This window comes from Sorghum bicolor, chromosome 7 (genome assembly GCF_000003195.3).
Source record: "Sorghum bicolor cultivar BTx623 chromosome 7, Sorghum_bicolor_NCBIv3, whole genome shotgun sequence".
In the NCBI taxonomy this organism is placed as follows: domain Eukaryota; kingdom Viridiplantae; phylum Streptophyta; class Magnoliopsida; order Poales; family Poaceae; genus Sorghum; species Sorghum bicolor.
The window spans coordinates 55,956,957-55,973,232 of record NC_012876.2 but is presented as its reverse complement, the minus strand read 5'-3'; the positions used below and the strand labels follow the sequence as shown (position 1 = coordinate 55,973,232).

Below are 16,276 nucleotides of genomic sequence, written 5' to 3'. Positions count from 1 at the left end.
CGCCATCTTTGTTCCTGATCCCTCTTCCATGCACGATGTCTTTGAATAAGTCACATCAAGAAGTAGTGGAGGCTGCAATAAAGGTCAGGTGAGCAAGGCAGACTCCTAAGCACCATGGCGTCCAAGATTAGTGCGACGATGTCTGGGACCAATCGTGGCAGCGAGGTCAATGCAACTATGGTGTCCCGTGACAAGGATGGGAAGAGGAATGTTAACGTGGATCCAGGTCAGGAGGGTGGGTTCTTTGCCCCCATCACATCCAAGATCGGGATGGCAACAATGATGTTTGGTGCTAAGGTGGCAGTGGCAACGACGACGGTGGCAATGCAATTGTTGTGTGTGGAAATGGAACAAGCCAACAAGGAGGATGACAATAACGGTGGTGACTAGATCTTCTAGAAGTTACTCTATAGCTTGCCCTTTGCCTCATCGCCGGCATCAGACAGGGACCAAGGAGTATATGTTCTTTGTTCTTCGTAGCTAGTTTGATTGAGAAAGCATCTTTGTAGTGTATCCTTTTGTTTGACCGATTTAATTTGTGTAGGGGCAATGGAAGCAGAGAAGGTAAATATCAGGACGTGGCGGGTGAGCAAGCCTGGGTTATAATTACCAACTCTCTAGATTATAAATATGGGGTACCCCTCTCCGCTCGTAAGCTCTCCATTACACTCTCTTTAGTGGTAGTATAGTAGCAGTTTATTGTAGTTGGGATTTCAAGTGAGTGTGAGTTTTTTTAAGTATACAACCATGATCGTCATTTCAAGATCCAATATATTCATAAGCACACATTCAAAGAAAATACTTATTAAAGCTAATATTAGATTGGCAATACAAATCATTACATTGTTTAGATTTGAAAGGAGCTGTGTGTACCCAAGAGGGAGCGAATTGGGTGTCTAAAACAAACTTAAAAACCTAGAGATCAATTTAAATAATCACTAGAAAACCATAAACTACTCTAACGGGATGTGCACTTAAATTTTTTTTATTATGCTCTTAACTTAGCATCAATCCAAAAGAAGCTCAGCAATCTGGAGCGAATCATATTAGTTAGTGTGTAGGTAATATGTGAATGCAAAGGTCACACAAGCAAAGCACATGCGGAAGCAATAAACACAATAAGTAAAGAGCTAAGGATAGAGAGGGCAAACTCCTGAAGACATGACAATATATCCCGTGGTATCGGTTGCTAGATCGCAACACCTACTCCATGTTGAAGCTACACCGAGGTACGCTCCCAATAACAAAGTTTTCGAGCACAACGTTGACCAAAGGAAGTGAAGTTGCAAAGTCTCTTAGGCCACCCGATCAATACTACTACGCTAGACCACCACACAAGGCCTCCGCCAAAAAACAATGCTGCGAGTCACCAAGTCTCGCGGTTACCACCAATAACACCTAATTCAATCATGGTATCAAATACAAACCAAATGTGGATGTGAGTCACGTAGTGTCACCACTTCCACTCGATCGTGGTCACTGTGATGTCGTTACCACTATAGAGTTTCTCCACACGAGGGCGAGGGTCTACTAGTCTCAACACACCAACACATTGCCGCTCTAACCGAGAATGGACGATCATCAACTCGAAGATCATCGTGCCTTCATCGAAAGGTCACAAAGATCTCAAGCAATCAAGATCGCCAAACTACAAGGGCAACACATCCAAACACTGAAACCTCTCAAGCTCTAAGGTATAGACCTCATAACGATAATGCTTCACTACATGAGGTCATTGCAAAAAGTCTTGTTTGTGCCTTAAGGTTGTACAAGTTAAAGCAAGAGTCATTGCAAAAAGTCTTCCGTTTTTTAGTTAACACAAACACTTACCCAAAATCCATATCCAAACAAATCCTTGTATTTAACATTGGTCAAACCATATTCCCTTCTAAAAAAATAGCAAACAACAAATTCACTTTGTCTCAAATCTAGTTAGCCCTAGATCCATTAAAAAAAATCCCAATATAACAAATCCACTTTTTCTCAAATCTAGTTAGCCTTAGATGCACTTAAAAATTTCCCCTGATCCTAACCAAGACTTTGGTATTTAGTTAGACGGTCCATGTGTTGATGAGTTGAGCTGACAGCCTTGAGAACGTAGCCGAGCTTCATGGCTGTCGGCCATGGGAATTGAAAAAAAAATCGTAACAATGCGTGGATCACCTCATTACCAGATTAGTGGTAGTATTCTGTGTGACGATGCACCGCATGCATTACCATTGAAGGTCAATTGATTGGTAAAGACGATGATGTCACGGGCGATTAATTAATTAAGATCCTACTCCACGAGTTTAGTGGCGTGGCACGATCACCTCACTACCACGCCTGCACTAGCACAGCCATTATCTTAGTTTTTTTTCTATGTTTTTTTTCCAGAGAAGGCTGAGAAGAGTGTGATCTCGTGCGTGTCGAAATGAGATTACCAAAAAAAAACAAAAGACTTTCAAGATTTTTCATCACATCGAATCTTGTGACACATAAAACATTAAATATAGATAAAAAACTAATTACATAGTTTATCTATAAATTATGAGACGAATTTTTGAAATCTAATTAATTCGTAATTAGACAATAATTACCAAATATACACATTAAAATGTTGCCGTACTTAAATCCAAAAATCTTTTGGACAAGACCTGAGTGGCGCAATCACGGGCTCACCACAGGCACGGAAGCAGAGCGGCGCAGCGCAGGAGATCCTGCTCGGCGGGCCGGCAGGCCGGCCGCCCCTGCTGCAGGCTGCTGAGCGGACGGGATCACGGATGCGCTCGAGCAAAAAGATTAAAAAAAAGCCGTTTTTTTTAATAAAGGAAAAAAAACCGTAAAATGGCCGCACGTCCCAAGCAACACGATCGCGGCCCCGGGGGGGCGTAATGATCACCCAGCGACAAAGTCGCCGCCATCGCAGCTGGATCCAGCTCACCCACCCCACCACCGCCTTCCCACAACGGCCAAAAAAAAAAAAAAGGAAAACGCCACGCACGCCCTAGTATTGGCCGCTTCGCACCCACAGCATTCACGGACAGCTGGGTCCAGCAAGAATAGGCCCCACGGCTCAGCCTGTGGGCGCGCGCGCGCGAGCAGGGGTTGGGCGGGTGGAGAGCAGCGGAGGGCGCGATGCGATGAGGAGGAATCCATCAGGCGGGGTGTTGTGTTCTGACCCGGCTTTCCTTCGTTCGTCTCGGGGGGAGGAGAGGAGGGGGGCCGTAGTACGCGGCGAGGCTTCCCGCTGTTCCGTTGGTTTGACCGGGAGGGTGAGGGTGGGTGAGGGTTAAACTCAGCGCCGCACGTGACGTTGGTCTAGAAGCGTCTGTCTCGTCGGTTGGTTCCAGCCGTTGGATATGGATCTGACGGCATCTGGAGCTCGGAGACCGGGAGGCAATGACTGACCTGTCCCTGTCTGTAGAGTATGAGTCCAGACTACGCTGCCTGATCTGGATGTAGAAAGTATAGTACTAGTGTACAGTACGTACTAGTATATTACGTCATGCAGTACAGTAACAGTGAGCGTCAAATCCATATCAAGAAGGTTCATATTTCTTTGACTTGTATAAATAATTATATTTCTTTGAGTTCATATTTCAACGTTCGTCTTATTTAAATTTTTTTAATAAATATTATCTATTTCTCATAACTTATTTTATTATTAGATAATTTTTATAATATTTATTTATTTTATTATTTGTATAAAAATTTAAATTAAACGAATTGTCAAACATAAATGGTAACAGTGAAACAAATACATTTATTTGTGGGACTCAGGGACTACTGGCTAAGGCCTTGTTTAATTCTAAATTTTTTTAGAAATCGACACTATAATACTTTCGTTTGTATTTGACAAATATTATCCAATCATGGACTAACTAGTCTTAAAAGATTCGTCTCGTCAATTCCGACCAAATTGTGCAATTAGTTTTTATTTTTGTTTATATTTAATACTCTATACATGTGTCTAAAGATTCGATGTGATAGAGAATTAAAAAATTTTGAAATTTTTTTTTGGAAGTAACTAAGGCCCTGTTTAGTTCCCCACCCAAAAATTTTTCATCCATCCCATCGAATCTTTGAACACATGCATAGAACATTAAATGTAGATAAAAAAAATAAACTAATTACACAGTTTAGTTGAGAATCGCGAGACGAATCTTTTAAGTCTAGTTACTCCATGATTAGCGTTAAGTGCTACTGTAACCCACATATGCTAATGACAGATTAATTATGCTTAATAAAATTGTCTTGCAGTTTCCTGACGAGCTATGTAATTTGTTTTTTTATTAGTTTCTAAAAACCCCTCCCGTTATCCTTCCGACACATCCGATGTGACACTAAAAATTTTTCGTTACCAATCTAAAGGGCCCTAAACGTGGCGTGAGAAAGCCCGCGTGCGCGGCGCGGGGGGAGTCCAAACAGTGGATCGACCGCCGAGACAGCGACGGAGGCAGGCGCCCGGAAGCTGCTCGGCCCCCGACCCCGAGCGACTCCATCCATCGCATTCTTGGCGGCCTCGGCCTCGCCTCGCGTGTCAAGTTGGCCTCCTCGCAGCTTCTCGTCCCCTTCTTCCCTCCTCCTCCGTACTCAATGCGAAGCAAGCAACATGGCACGGATCTGGATTGCCTGTCTCTTGCCTGCCGGCGGCGAGGCCCGTACCCCGTAGGGCATCGTCCAGGCCCAGGCCTGACCGCCTGTCCGCCTGTCCGCGCGCCATGCCCTACGCGATGACGGACGCCCATGTGCTGTGTCCGTCCGCGGCTCCGGGCCGAGACGAGAGAGACCATACGAAAAACGAGTTTTACTGTAAAATATTTTGTTTTATTTGATTGACAACCAAGATTCAATCATATCCAATCATGAGAAGATAAAACGCTGTAACCGTCCAACGAACGAACCCTCTTGTTTAGTTTCTATAAAATTTTGCAAAACTTTTTACATTTTCCGTCTCATCAAATTTTACGACATATGTATAGAACATTAAATATAAATAAAAAATAACTAATTATATAATTGTTTATTTAGTTTATGATTGGACAATATTTATCACACACAAATAAAAATACTACAGAGCCTATTTTTTTTTAAAAAAATGTTGTAACTAAACAAGGTCTAAGTCGTCGCCCGAGTCAACAAGTGTGTGTGCTTATCCCAGATTTTTTTTCCCTCTTTCGAAAGGACGGCTTTGCCGCGCCGGAACACAAACATTTTGGTCGCAGTCGCAGAACAGGGATGCGACATCACTGCCTGCTTTTTTTTTTTCGTCTCACCAATCATCCGCAGGCCGCAGCTGAGCTATTTTTGTGATGATGATCAAATCCCAGCCCACTCCAGCTGGGCCTTGTTTAGGCCTTGTTTAGTTTACAAAATTTTTTGTTTTTGGGTACTGTAGTATTTCGTTTTTATTTGACAAACATTGTCCAATCACGAAGTGACTAGGCTCAAAAGATTCATCTCACAAATTACAGGTAAACTGTGCAGTTAGTTTTTATTTTCGTCTATATTTAATGCTCCATGCATGCGACCAAAGATTCGATGTGACGGGGAATCTTGAAAATTTTTGCGAACTAAACAAGGCCTTAGTTCCACCCAAAAACCCAAATTTTTTCAAGATTTCTCGTCACATCGAATCTTAAGACGCATGCATGAAGTATTAAATATAGGCGAAAATAAAAACTAATTGCACAGTTTTGTCGAAATTGACGAGACGAATCTTTTGAACCTAGTTAGTCTATAGTTAGACAATAATTACCACAAACAAACGAGAGTGCTACAGTATCGCGAATTTTTTTCATTCGGGAACTAAACAAGGCAAGTCCCAAGCTGAGAAGGCCTTGTTTAGTTCACTCCAAAAACTAAAAAATTTTCAAGATTCTCTGTCACATCGAATCTTTCGGCACATGCATGAAACATTAAATATAGATAAAAATAAAAACTAATTGCACAGTTTAACTGTAAATCGCGAGATGAATCTTTTGATCATAGTTAGCCAATAATTAAACAATATTTATCATATACAAACGAAAGTGCTACAACAGCGAAATCCAAAACCTTTTCGCATGTAAACGAGCAAAGCCGCGTCTGTCTCTCTCACACGCGCACGCCAGCCGCACCTGTTACGGATATTTTATCCGGGATGATCTCATCTCCTCGGATCCCCTTACGGGAGATCTATCCTAACTACAACATCCCCCCACGACCGCCTACGGGATATCACCCACGACTACGAGACCGGTTCCACCTCCGTGATATCACCCACGACTCATCGTGGGCTCGAGTTTACTTGGGGCGAGAGTTTCCTCTCCCCCCCCCCGACTGTATAAATACCTGTGATCAATGAATAAAGAAACACCCCGAGTTCATTCTATTCCTCTCTGTTCTCGTCTCTTGCATTCTACTCGTAACACGTTATCAGCACATCGCTCTCCCCTACCCCAGAGGGGAATATCTCGGTTGGATAGAACATCGTCGAGGGATCGACCTTCGCCCAGGGCATCACCCCAAGGTAGAATCATGCCTTTCCCTCGCCGTAATCCTGCCTCAATGGCTTCTCTCATCCTTCAAATCGTCTGGATGGCGATGAACCGTGCCCGAACATTGGGCACACACTTCGGCAACAACCGCCTTCAGGCGGAACTACTGGAGGACATCCGGGAACTCCTTGGAGAAGCTCGCGGCTATCGCTTTCGGGGCAAACGCCGTGATCTCAACAGGAACCCCGGGCGTTTTCCTGTACGACGTCGTTTCGGGGGAAACCGACATGCAAACGTCGGCCCTCCGTCACGGCGTTCGGTGGTGTCGTCCACGGCTTCGCCCGCGGCGCCATCCGCGGCTCCGCCCGCGGCGCCACCGTCGAGGGCACCAACTCCACCAGCGCCTCCAGCGCCGGTCCTCACCTTGCCGACTCCACCCCGGCCTCGGTGCCCGCTCCACGGCGATGGCCCGTGCCCACCACCGCCACCATCCATGGTGGCCAGCCAATGGCTGTCACTGGGCATAGAGCCGCAGTCGCCGATTCGGTACCCGACGCCGACGCCGTCTTCTGAGCAGGCTGCGCACAGCCCGCCTCCGCGCCGTCCATCTCCACCAACCATCGCGGCGCGGATGTCGGCGCCGACTCGTCTGCCGGCGTACATCGTCGACCCGGCGCTCGCTGCTCCACCACCACCGCCACCACCTCCTCCTTCGCGTCTTCGCCGCACGTGGATCAGCGTCCCCCACGGGCCTTCGGCTCGGGGACGCGCTCCTCCGGCTTGAGAACGTCACTGGGGGAGAGGGGGAGGAGGAGGCGCTGCGGCTGCTCAGCTCGGCCGTCTACCACGCGGCCGCGGCCTCGGTTCCCAACCGAGCGAGCAACGCGGCCTCAGAGTGGCGCCCCGCGCGGCGGCACCTCGCACGAGAGAGCATCGCGGGCGCGCACGCTCGCGGCTCACTCGACGCGGCGGTTCGCGGCCACGGTGGCTCGGCCTGCCTTCGCGACTCTGGCACCGCCCAGCGCGTGGACTCGACGCAGCTCCGGCCGCCTTGACGCGGCAGCGGCCCAACCCGGCGCGAAACGGCCCGCGTCGAAGGGCGCCACCGTGGCCCCGCGCGACCTCGCGGCGGCCGAGCGGCTCGCCGGACCTCTGCGTGAGCACGACTGGAGACCGCGGCGCGGGCTCGACGCGGCTGCCCCCGCGGCCGTGGCCACCGAGCGCGACGGCCTGGCTCCTCCACGCGCCGCACGACGCGGCCACGCGCGGCGTCCCGACCGCGCACCACTCCTCTCAGTCGCCCGCGCGGCGAAGTGGGGCCCACGGGCCCACGCGGCCCCACGCGCAGGGCGCGCCCTCCCGGCGGCGGCGGTTGGAGCCGCCCTGGCTGCTGGCGGCGGCGACTTGGGGGCTGGGGGTTAGGGTTTGCAAACCCTAGCCCCTGGCTTATATATGGCCTCCTCCCCCCTCCCCAATTGGGCCAAATTGGTGGCCCAGGCCCAGGTTGGGGCCTGCGAGCTTTCAGCCTGGGCCAGTTATCATTGGCTTTTTATTTTTATGCATTAGCTAATTTTTATTTATTTATTTACATAGCATTTTTCATTCCCTAACATTACATCAACTTTTTAGTCTAATTTTCTTGTAAATTTAGACACTGATGTATATATTGCATTGTAAATATTTTTACATTCCACAATCATATTATGAATGAAAAAAATTTACATGTCGAACGTGTTTTGTCTTTACAATTCCCTATCACATGTATATATGTAAATATTTTTATGGTCAATTTTTCTCCCTATTTGGAATATTATTTTTCACTAGATGTCACCTTACTTTATTATTACTTTGGCGACCACAAGGTAGTACTCATACTACTGCGGGATTTATTCCTCAAAGTGCTCTCCCAAATTTAATAATAAACATACAAGGACTACATCCCAAAGTGAAAATATAAAACGGTCTACACCTCCATGGTGACTACCTATGTTCCACAAAATGAGAAATCAAAATACCATAAAACATATGCAAGTTTACCTTGCTACACATAAACAAGTCTACCTTGTTATTTACATACGCAATTTTACATTGCTTTACATACGCAATTTTATATTGTCTTACATACGCAATTTTACATTGCCTTAAATATACAATTTTACATTGTTTTTATATACACAATTTACATTGTTATATAGATATGCAATTACATCCTTGTTAATTTTACAATCCCGCAATTAATTAAGTTTATGCAAATAAACATGTAGGCAATGGCCACCAAAGAGTCAGATGCCCAAGTTTCTTCTAAGAAGGAATTTGCCGAGCTAGCTCTTGATGGACACAACTTCCCTACATGGGCGATGGATCTCAAAGTGAGTCTATCGTTACGCGGAATGTATAGGGCAATTGACACTCCCAAACAGGGAGATGCTCCATTGTCTGAACCATCCAAGTACCATGCCTTATACATAATAAGGAACCACATCCATTCAGATCTCAAAGCTGAATATCTGATGGAAGAGGACCCACGGGCTCTCTGGCTTGCTTTGCAACAACGGTATGAGCAACAAAAGGCAGTTATTCTCCCGGAGGCCACTCATGAGTGGAACCACCTCCGCATTCAAGATTTCAAATCTGTGAATGAATATAACCATGCCATGCACAAACTCAGTTCCAAACTGAGGTTTTGTGAAAAGGAGCCATCTGATGCGGAGAAAATTGAAAATACTTTGTCTACCATGCTTCCCGCTCAAATGATCCTCCAACAGCAATACCGTGAGAGGGGATTCACAGTCTATTCTGATCTCATTAAAACATTACTTCAGGCTGAGAGGCACAATGAGCTCCTCATATGGAACTCCAATCAAGGCCCTGTCGGTGCCAAGCCCTTGCCCGAAGTACATGCAAATGCTCAGAAACAGACACCAAAGGATGCCAACAAGAATGGCAATCCTAGATCCTCCAAAGGCAAAAACAAGCGCAAGGGACCCCGTAAGCCTCGAGGTGCTAAGGGCAAAGGCAACAACTCTAAGTCAAAAGACAAGTCCTCAACTTGTACAAAGTGTGGTTGCTACAACCACCCGACTAAGAAATGCCACACCCCTAAGCACCTTGTGGAACTGTACTTGCATTCCGTGGGACGAGGACGCTCCAACCAAGGACGCTCCAACCAAGGTGGACAACCGTCTGAAGCACACTTCAACGATCTGGCAGCCCCAGGATGTTCCGACCCCGTCCCAGCGGGACCGAGCAACACAATGGCGCCTCTTCCACCTGATGGCATGGCAAATGACTCCACCAACAACATGATCATTGAATACAATTCTGATGATCTGTTCGGCGACTACAACTAGATTGATAGTCATTTGAGATTTTAGTTTCATCATTCGCCTTCGGGATTGTAATAATTGACAATTTGTTTTTGCTGCACTCTGTTTGATGTTCATTGACTTATGCACAATTCAACATCAATAAATGTTTATATTTCATATATATTCATATTGAGAATTTCATTCTTTTTTATATTCTCTATTTTCATAGATTGTACGGGAGTCAATCCGATGGATGAGGAAATGTGCCTAGTGGACAGTGGCATCACTAACTCTATACTCAGGGAAATAAAATATTTCCAAACTCTCACAAAGAGCAAAGGAAATGTTTTAACAATCGCTGGATGCGATGCCGTAATAGCAGGTTCTGGTAGAGCCATTATTACGCTCCCTATGGGTACAACGATTACAATCGAGGATGCACTTCTGTATCCTGATTCAACTCGTACCTTATTGAGTTATAGAGATATCCGCAAAAATGGGTATCATATCGAAACCCATCACCAAAATAATGAGGAGTTCCTCCTCATTACAAAGGATAACGGATATGGCAGAGATACTCTCGAAAGAATTCCCTCAACTTCGTCTGGATTGTACTATTCATACATAAAACCCGTACAACATGTTGCGTACAAAGTAATTTTTCAGAATGTCAATGCATTCCAAACTTGGCATGATCGCCTTGGTCACCCTGACATAGGGATGATGAGAAAAATTACTAGCAATTCTGTTGGTCACTCGCTAACCAATGCAAAATTTTCCCAATCCTCAGATTATACTTGCACCGCATGTGCAACAGGGAAATTAATTTTGAGGCCCTCTTAACTCAAAATCAAAGTTGAACCACTCAACTTCCTTGAACGCATTCAAGGGGACATATGTGGCCCGATAAATCCTTTATCGGGGCCGTTCAGGTACTTTATGGTTCTAATAGACGCATCCACACGATGGTCTCATGTGTCTCTGCTATCGACACGAAACCATGCTTTTGCCAAAATAATTGCGCAAGTTATCAAACTCAAAGCGCAACATCCTGAACATCAAATAAAATCCATTAGGATGGATAACGCTGCTGAATTTTCCTCTCGTGCCCTCAATGACTATTGTATGGCCTTAGGAATACAAGTACAGCATTCTGTCCCATATGTCCACACACAAAATGGGTTAGCCGAGTCTCTCATCAAGAGAATCAAGCTCATTGCTAGACCGCTATTGCAGAATTGCAATCTACCAACCTCATGTTGGGGTCATGCAGTCTTACACGCTGCTGAACTGATTCAATTGCGACCAACTGCATACCATGCAACGTCTCCGTTGCAACTAGTACATGGAAATCCCCCAAGCATTTCCCATCTGCGAAAGTTCGGTTGCGCTACATACGTACCGATCTCACCACCGAAGCGTACAACAATGGGCCCCATAGAAAACTGGGGATCTATGTGGGATACAAATCTCCGTCGATTATAAAGTATCTGGAGCCCACCACAGGGGACCTCTTTACGGCCCGGTACGCTGATTGTATCTTCAGTGAAGATCATTTTCCAGCATTAGGGGGAGACTTACCACATCACAAACAATGCCAGGAAATCAATTGGGGTGCCCCAGACATACCCAACTCAGATCCACGTACTTCAGAATCTGAACTCCAAGTTCAGAAAATCATAAAATTTCAACACATTACAAACAACGTGCTAGACGCATTTACTGATTATAAGGGTGTTACAAAATCCTATAATCCAGCGAGAAATGTACCGGAAAGAGTAGAGGTACCAAACAAAACTACTCAACTCCCTAGTAAGAGGGGGAGAAGTACGGCTATCTCCACGGATACAGCTTCTAGCAAGCAAAGGAAACGGAAGACAAAATCTTCTGATCCAGTAAATGCAGCTCAACCTCATGTTGAGAAACACCCAGTGGAGGTTCAACCTTCACATCCCACATCAACAGTGCACTCAATTACTGATGCTGGGACATCGGAATACCCTGATGCGACCATCTTGGGAAATGATGATGCATCGGAAAGGGTCCATGAAATTTCCATCAACTATGCAGAAACTGGAGAGTCATTTGATAGAAAGACTACAATTGTCGACTCATATTTCTCCGCAATGATTGCCGAAATCCTTGAAAATGATCCAGATCCTAAGACCATGGCAGAGTGCAAAACGCGCTCGGACTGGAACCAATGGAAGGATGCAATCCAAGCAGAAATATCCTCGCTCACAAAAAGACAGGTATTCTCACAAGTAATACCTACACCTCCACAAGTATTCCCTGTGGGATTCAAGTGGGTTTTCGTCCGAAAGCGGAACGAGAACAATGAGGTGGTGAGATACAAAGCGAGGCTTGTAGCACAAGGATTCACGCAGAGACCCGACATTGACTTCAATGAAACATACTCTCCAGTAATGGGTGGAATAACATTTCGATACTTAATCTCTCTGGCTGTACAAAATCGTCTATCTATGCAGTTGATGGACGTAGTGACTGCATATCTCTATGGGTCACTCGATTCGGACATATACATGAAGGTTCCTGACGGAATCCCAATACCGAATCAAAACGCAAATCACAACATGTATTGTGTAAAGCTACAGAAATCACTCTATGGCTTAAAGCAGTCGGGAAGAATGTGGTATAACCGACTCAGCGAGTACCTTCTCCAGAAGGGCTACTCTAACAGTGATGATTGCTCATGTGTCTTCATCAAGAAATCCCAAACAGGATTCTGCATCATATCGGTGTATGTTGATGATTTAAATATCATCGACCACAAACAAGATATTGATGAGGCATGCAAACATCTTAAGACGGAGTTCGAGTTGAAGGATTTGGGTAAAACCAAATTCTGCTTAGGCCTACAGCTTGAGCATCTTTCAACTGAAATCTTTGTGCATCAATCTGCATATGTCCAAAAAGTATTGGAGAGATTCAATATGGACAAAGCATATCCTTCCAAAACCCCTATGGTTGTTCGGTCTTTAGGACTAAACACTGATCCATTCAGACCACAAGATGAGGGGGAGGAAATCCTAGGACCTCATGTCCCATACCTTAGTGCCGTTGGAGCACTGATGTACCTTGCCAATAGCACCAGGCCTGACATCGCTTTCGCAGTGAATTTGCTAGCAAGGCACAGTGCCGCTCCTACCAAGAGACATTGGACAGGAGTAAAACAGATCCTCGGATATGTTAATGGCACAAGGGATCTCGGATTATTCTTCCAAAGAGGAACAAATTCTGAGATGATAGGATACACCGATGCTGGATATCAATCAGACCCCCATAATAGCAGATCACAAACCGGTTTCGTATTCTTACAAAACGGAACCGCCATATCATGGACATCATCCAAGCAAACCTTGGCAACAACGTCCACGAATCATTCTAAAATAGTCGCATTATATGAGGCCTCACGTGAATGCGTTTGGCTTCGCAGAATGATCAACCACATACAGCAGTCGTGTGGTCTTAAAGCTATCACAGCTCCAACCATTATCTATGAAGATAATGTTGCTTGTGTTACACAGATGGAGACAGGCTATATCAAGAGCAATATCAACAAACACATCTCTCCAAAGTTGTTCTATCATCATGAATTACAACAAAAAGGAGAGATTGATATCTTGAAAACCAAATCATGCGACAATCTCGCTGATCTATTCACTAAGTCCCTACCAGCTTCCTCATTTGAAAAATGTGTCAAAGAAATTGGTATGCGACGACTTAGGGATTTGCAAAGTTCAGGGGGAGAAATCTCCTAGACATTGGCCTGTCTACACCATCATATTATACTCTTTTCTCTCTATGAGTTTTTCCTCACAAGGTTTCTCATAAGGAGTTTTTTTAATGAGATAATATTAACACAAGAGTGTCATATTCCTTGTTTTCCCCACAGGGGTTTTTAAGGGAGTATCAAAGACACATATTGTCCTCTAAACTACAACATGAGTTTTCTCCTGCAAAGGTTTTCTCATATTAGTTTACAATGAGGCAATCATTAAGTGCTATAACTTTCTCCTTCTTTTCCCAAGCGGTTTTAAGGAGTTTTACTATAGCACATATACACACGTATTTTTTCTCATTTTTATCCTACAGGAATTTTTGGAGGAGCAATACGATTCCTTGATCTCAACAAGTGATTCGATCAAGGGGGAGTGTAAGGGGGAGTGTTACGGATATTTTATCCGGGGTGATCTCATCTCCTCGGATCCCCTTACGGGAGATCTATCCTAACTACGACATCCCCCCACGACCGTCTACGGGATATCATCCACGACTACGAGACCGGTTCCACCTCCGTGATATCACCCACGACTCATCGTGGGCTCGAGTTTACTTGGGGCGAGAGTTTCCTCTCCCCCCGACTGTATAAATACCTGTGATCAATGAATAAAGAAATACCCGAGTTCATTCCTGTACTCTTGCATTCTACTCGTAAAAAAAAGAAGCATGCACACCGGTCCGGAGATATTTCTTGGGCGCGTCGGAATCAAAACGAAAACGAGATACTCCCGCTACTCTGGCTCTATTACTTGGAGACGAGACGATTAGGAACGAAAAAGATCACAGAAGGAGCACGAGCAACAAGCAGAGAATCAATCAATCGTTTCGTTTGGCAGGAGCTAGGGGTGAAAGTGGTGTGGATAATTCTCCGAACCGATCCGATCCGAATTCGAATTTTGAGGATATGGAGAAGAACTTTTAACATCCGTGCGGATACGGATAATCCGAATCCGATTGTCTGCGGATACGGGGTAGGATATGGAATAGGTAAAATCCGGCGGATATGGATTATCCGCAAATTTTATGCGGATTATCCGATGTTTAAAATAGGATATCCAAAGATTTCTCTTCCAAGACTAAAGAATTTAGGATTTTAAAAACTTTATTAGCTGAGGAATTTTATTTTATGATGTAGTTGTTTAATGTTCTAATTTTTAAATTAAGAAATTCGCTAGATGCTATTATTTATTGGCTAATAACTTATTATTCTTTAGTGAAGATATCATGTTAAGTGTTAATTATTAGTGTGAGAGTAGCAACATGGAATGCAATGCAAGATTATTATCTATTGCTTATTCCTGTTATGTACTAAATAAATTTTTGACAAGCATATAATTTTCTATGTATGCACATGTTACTCGACTATTAAAATCCGTCTCCGATCCGTTTCCGCTCCATATCCGTACCAATTCCGACTACCGAAAAAACCGTATCCACATCCGCATCCGTGTATTATCCGCTCCGCACCGAATCTGACAAAGAAAATCGGATTAGGATATGGAAAAGACATTATCCGCACCGATCCGATCCGTTTTCATCCCTAGCAGGAGCAGGATGAACGAAGATGAACCATCATGGTATTGCGTCTCGGCCACTGCCTTCTTTCTCACCGGCCCGGCGGCCCCTTTCGCTGAGTCGCCGCTCATCATCCATCCAATGATTCAATTCTCGTCTTGACAGGTTGTGAGATAATTGGGCGGTCGTATCGTATCGAATCGGTGGTGAGATGGCGAAACATGAGGCAGCGGCAGCGCCGCGTCGAGGAAGGGCTACTATTGCGTAGCAGAGCACAGCATCCACATCATGCAGTGCATGGTAACCTATATCTACTACACGAGACGATGATGTACCCTTCAGCCAGAATGGACTGCGTTTCAAGCGTCTCTGCATTCTCTACAGGCTTGTCCGCTTATTCGTCAATGAGCCTGTTTTGCTTGTCCTGTTCAAGAAAAATACTGTTAAATGGCTGGCAAATTCGACACGTAAACTTATCCCAACAGGCTCTTGTTAATCCACTCTATTCCTCTCGGATTAACCGCCGCGTTCGGCGTTCCTCGCTGGATCAGTTCCCGCAACTGGAATCGGGAGGAGCATTTGTTGCTCATACTCATGCAGTGGCCGCCTCATTCGGTAGGTCGACTTTGTTAGATGGTCTGAAAAGTCATGACTGAAATTACTCCAGCGGTGTGACATCTGCTCCAGTCAACATTAGAAAAGCAAGGCAAAAGGTAAAAATTGAACTGAAGCTTTATGCAACCAGGGCAGTTCTCTGCTACATAGTGAAGTTAGTCGACCAACTACTAGTTTGATAATAAGAATCACTAGTCTTTCGACTGCAAAACCTGATATCAGATTCTTAACAGTTCACAGGTAAACAAGTTGGGTTTAGTCTATGTAAGAAAGCAAGGTCGCTGTACCAGCAAGTGGAGAAGCATTTTGAGAACCATTTCAAAAACGAATCAGTAGTGGAATCCAACATTTTAGATTACAGCTAGCAAATCACTCGTGGTACAAGGATGATTGACAGCATGAAATTTTCATAGGCTTTAGACATGCACATATATATACACACACAGAATGATTGACAACATGAAAACTTGTGTTTCTTAGCAGTAGTATATCATGCGCCCCAAGGGCCCGAGCAAAGGAGCATTCATACGCGACTAGAAAGAATGGCGCCCTTGATCATTTGTTGTCCCCTGT

General features: G+C 45.0%; 2 protein-coding genes across 2 annotated transcripts; both read left to right on the top strand.

Annotated features, from left to right (window-relative positions):
- On the top strand, positions 6,532 to 7,883 carry LOC8075655 (vegetative cell wall protein gp1). The gene is made up of 2 exons (XM_021465689.1): positions 6,532 to 7,200; positions 7,356 to 7,883. The coding sequence occupies exons 1-2, from the start codon at positions 6,532 to 6,534 to the stop codon at positions 7,881 to 7,883; spliced, it is 1,197 nt and encodes a 398-aa protein (XP_021321364.1).
- On the top strand, positions 8,729 to 9,811 carry LOC8075398. Its single transcript, XM_021465688.1, has one exon. The coding sequence runs from the start codon at positions 8,729 to 8,731 to the stop codon at positions 9,809 to 9,811; it is 1,083 nt and encodes a 360-aa protein (XP_021321363.1).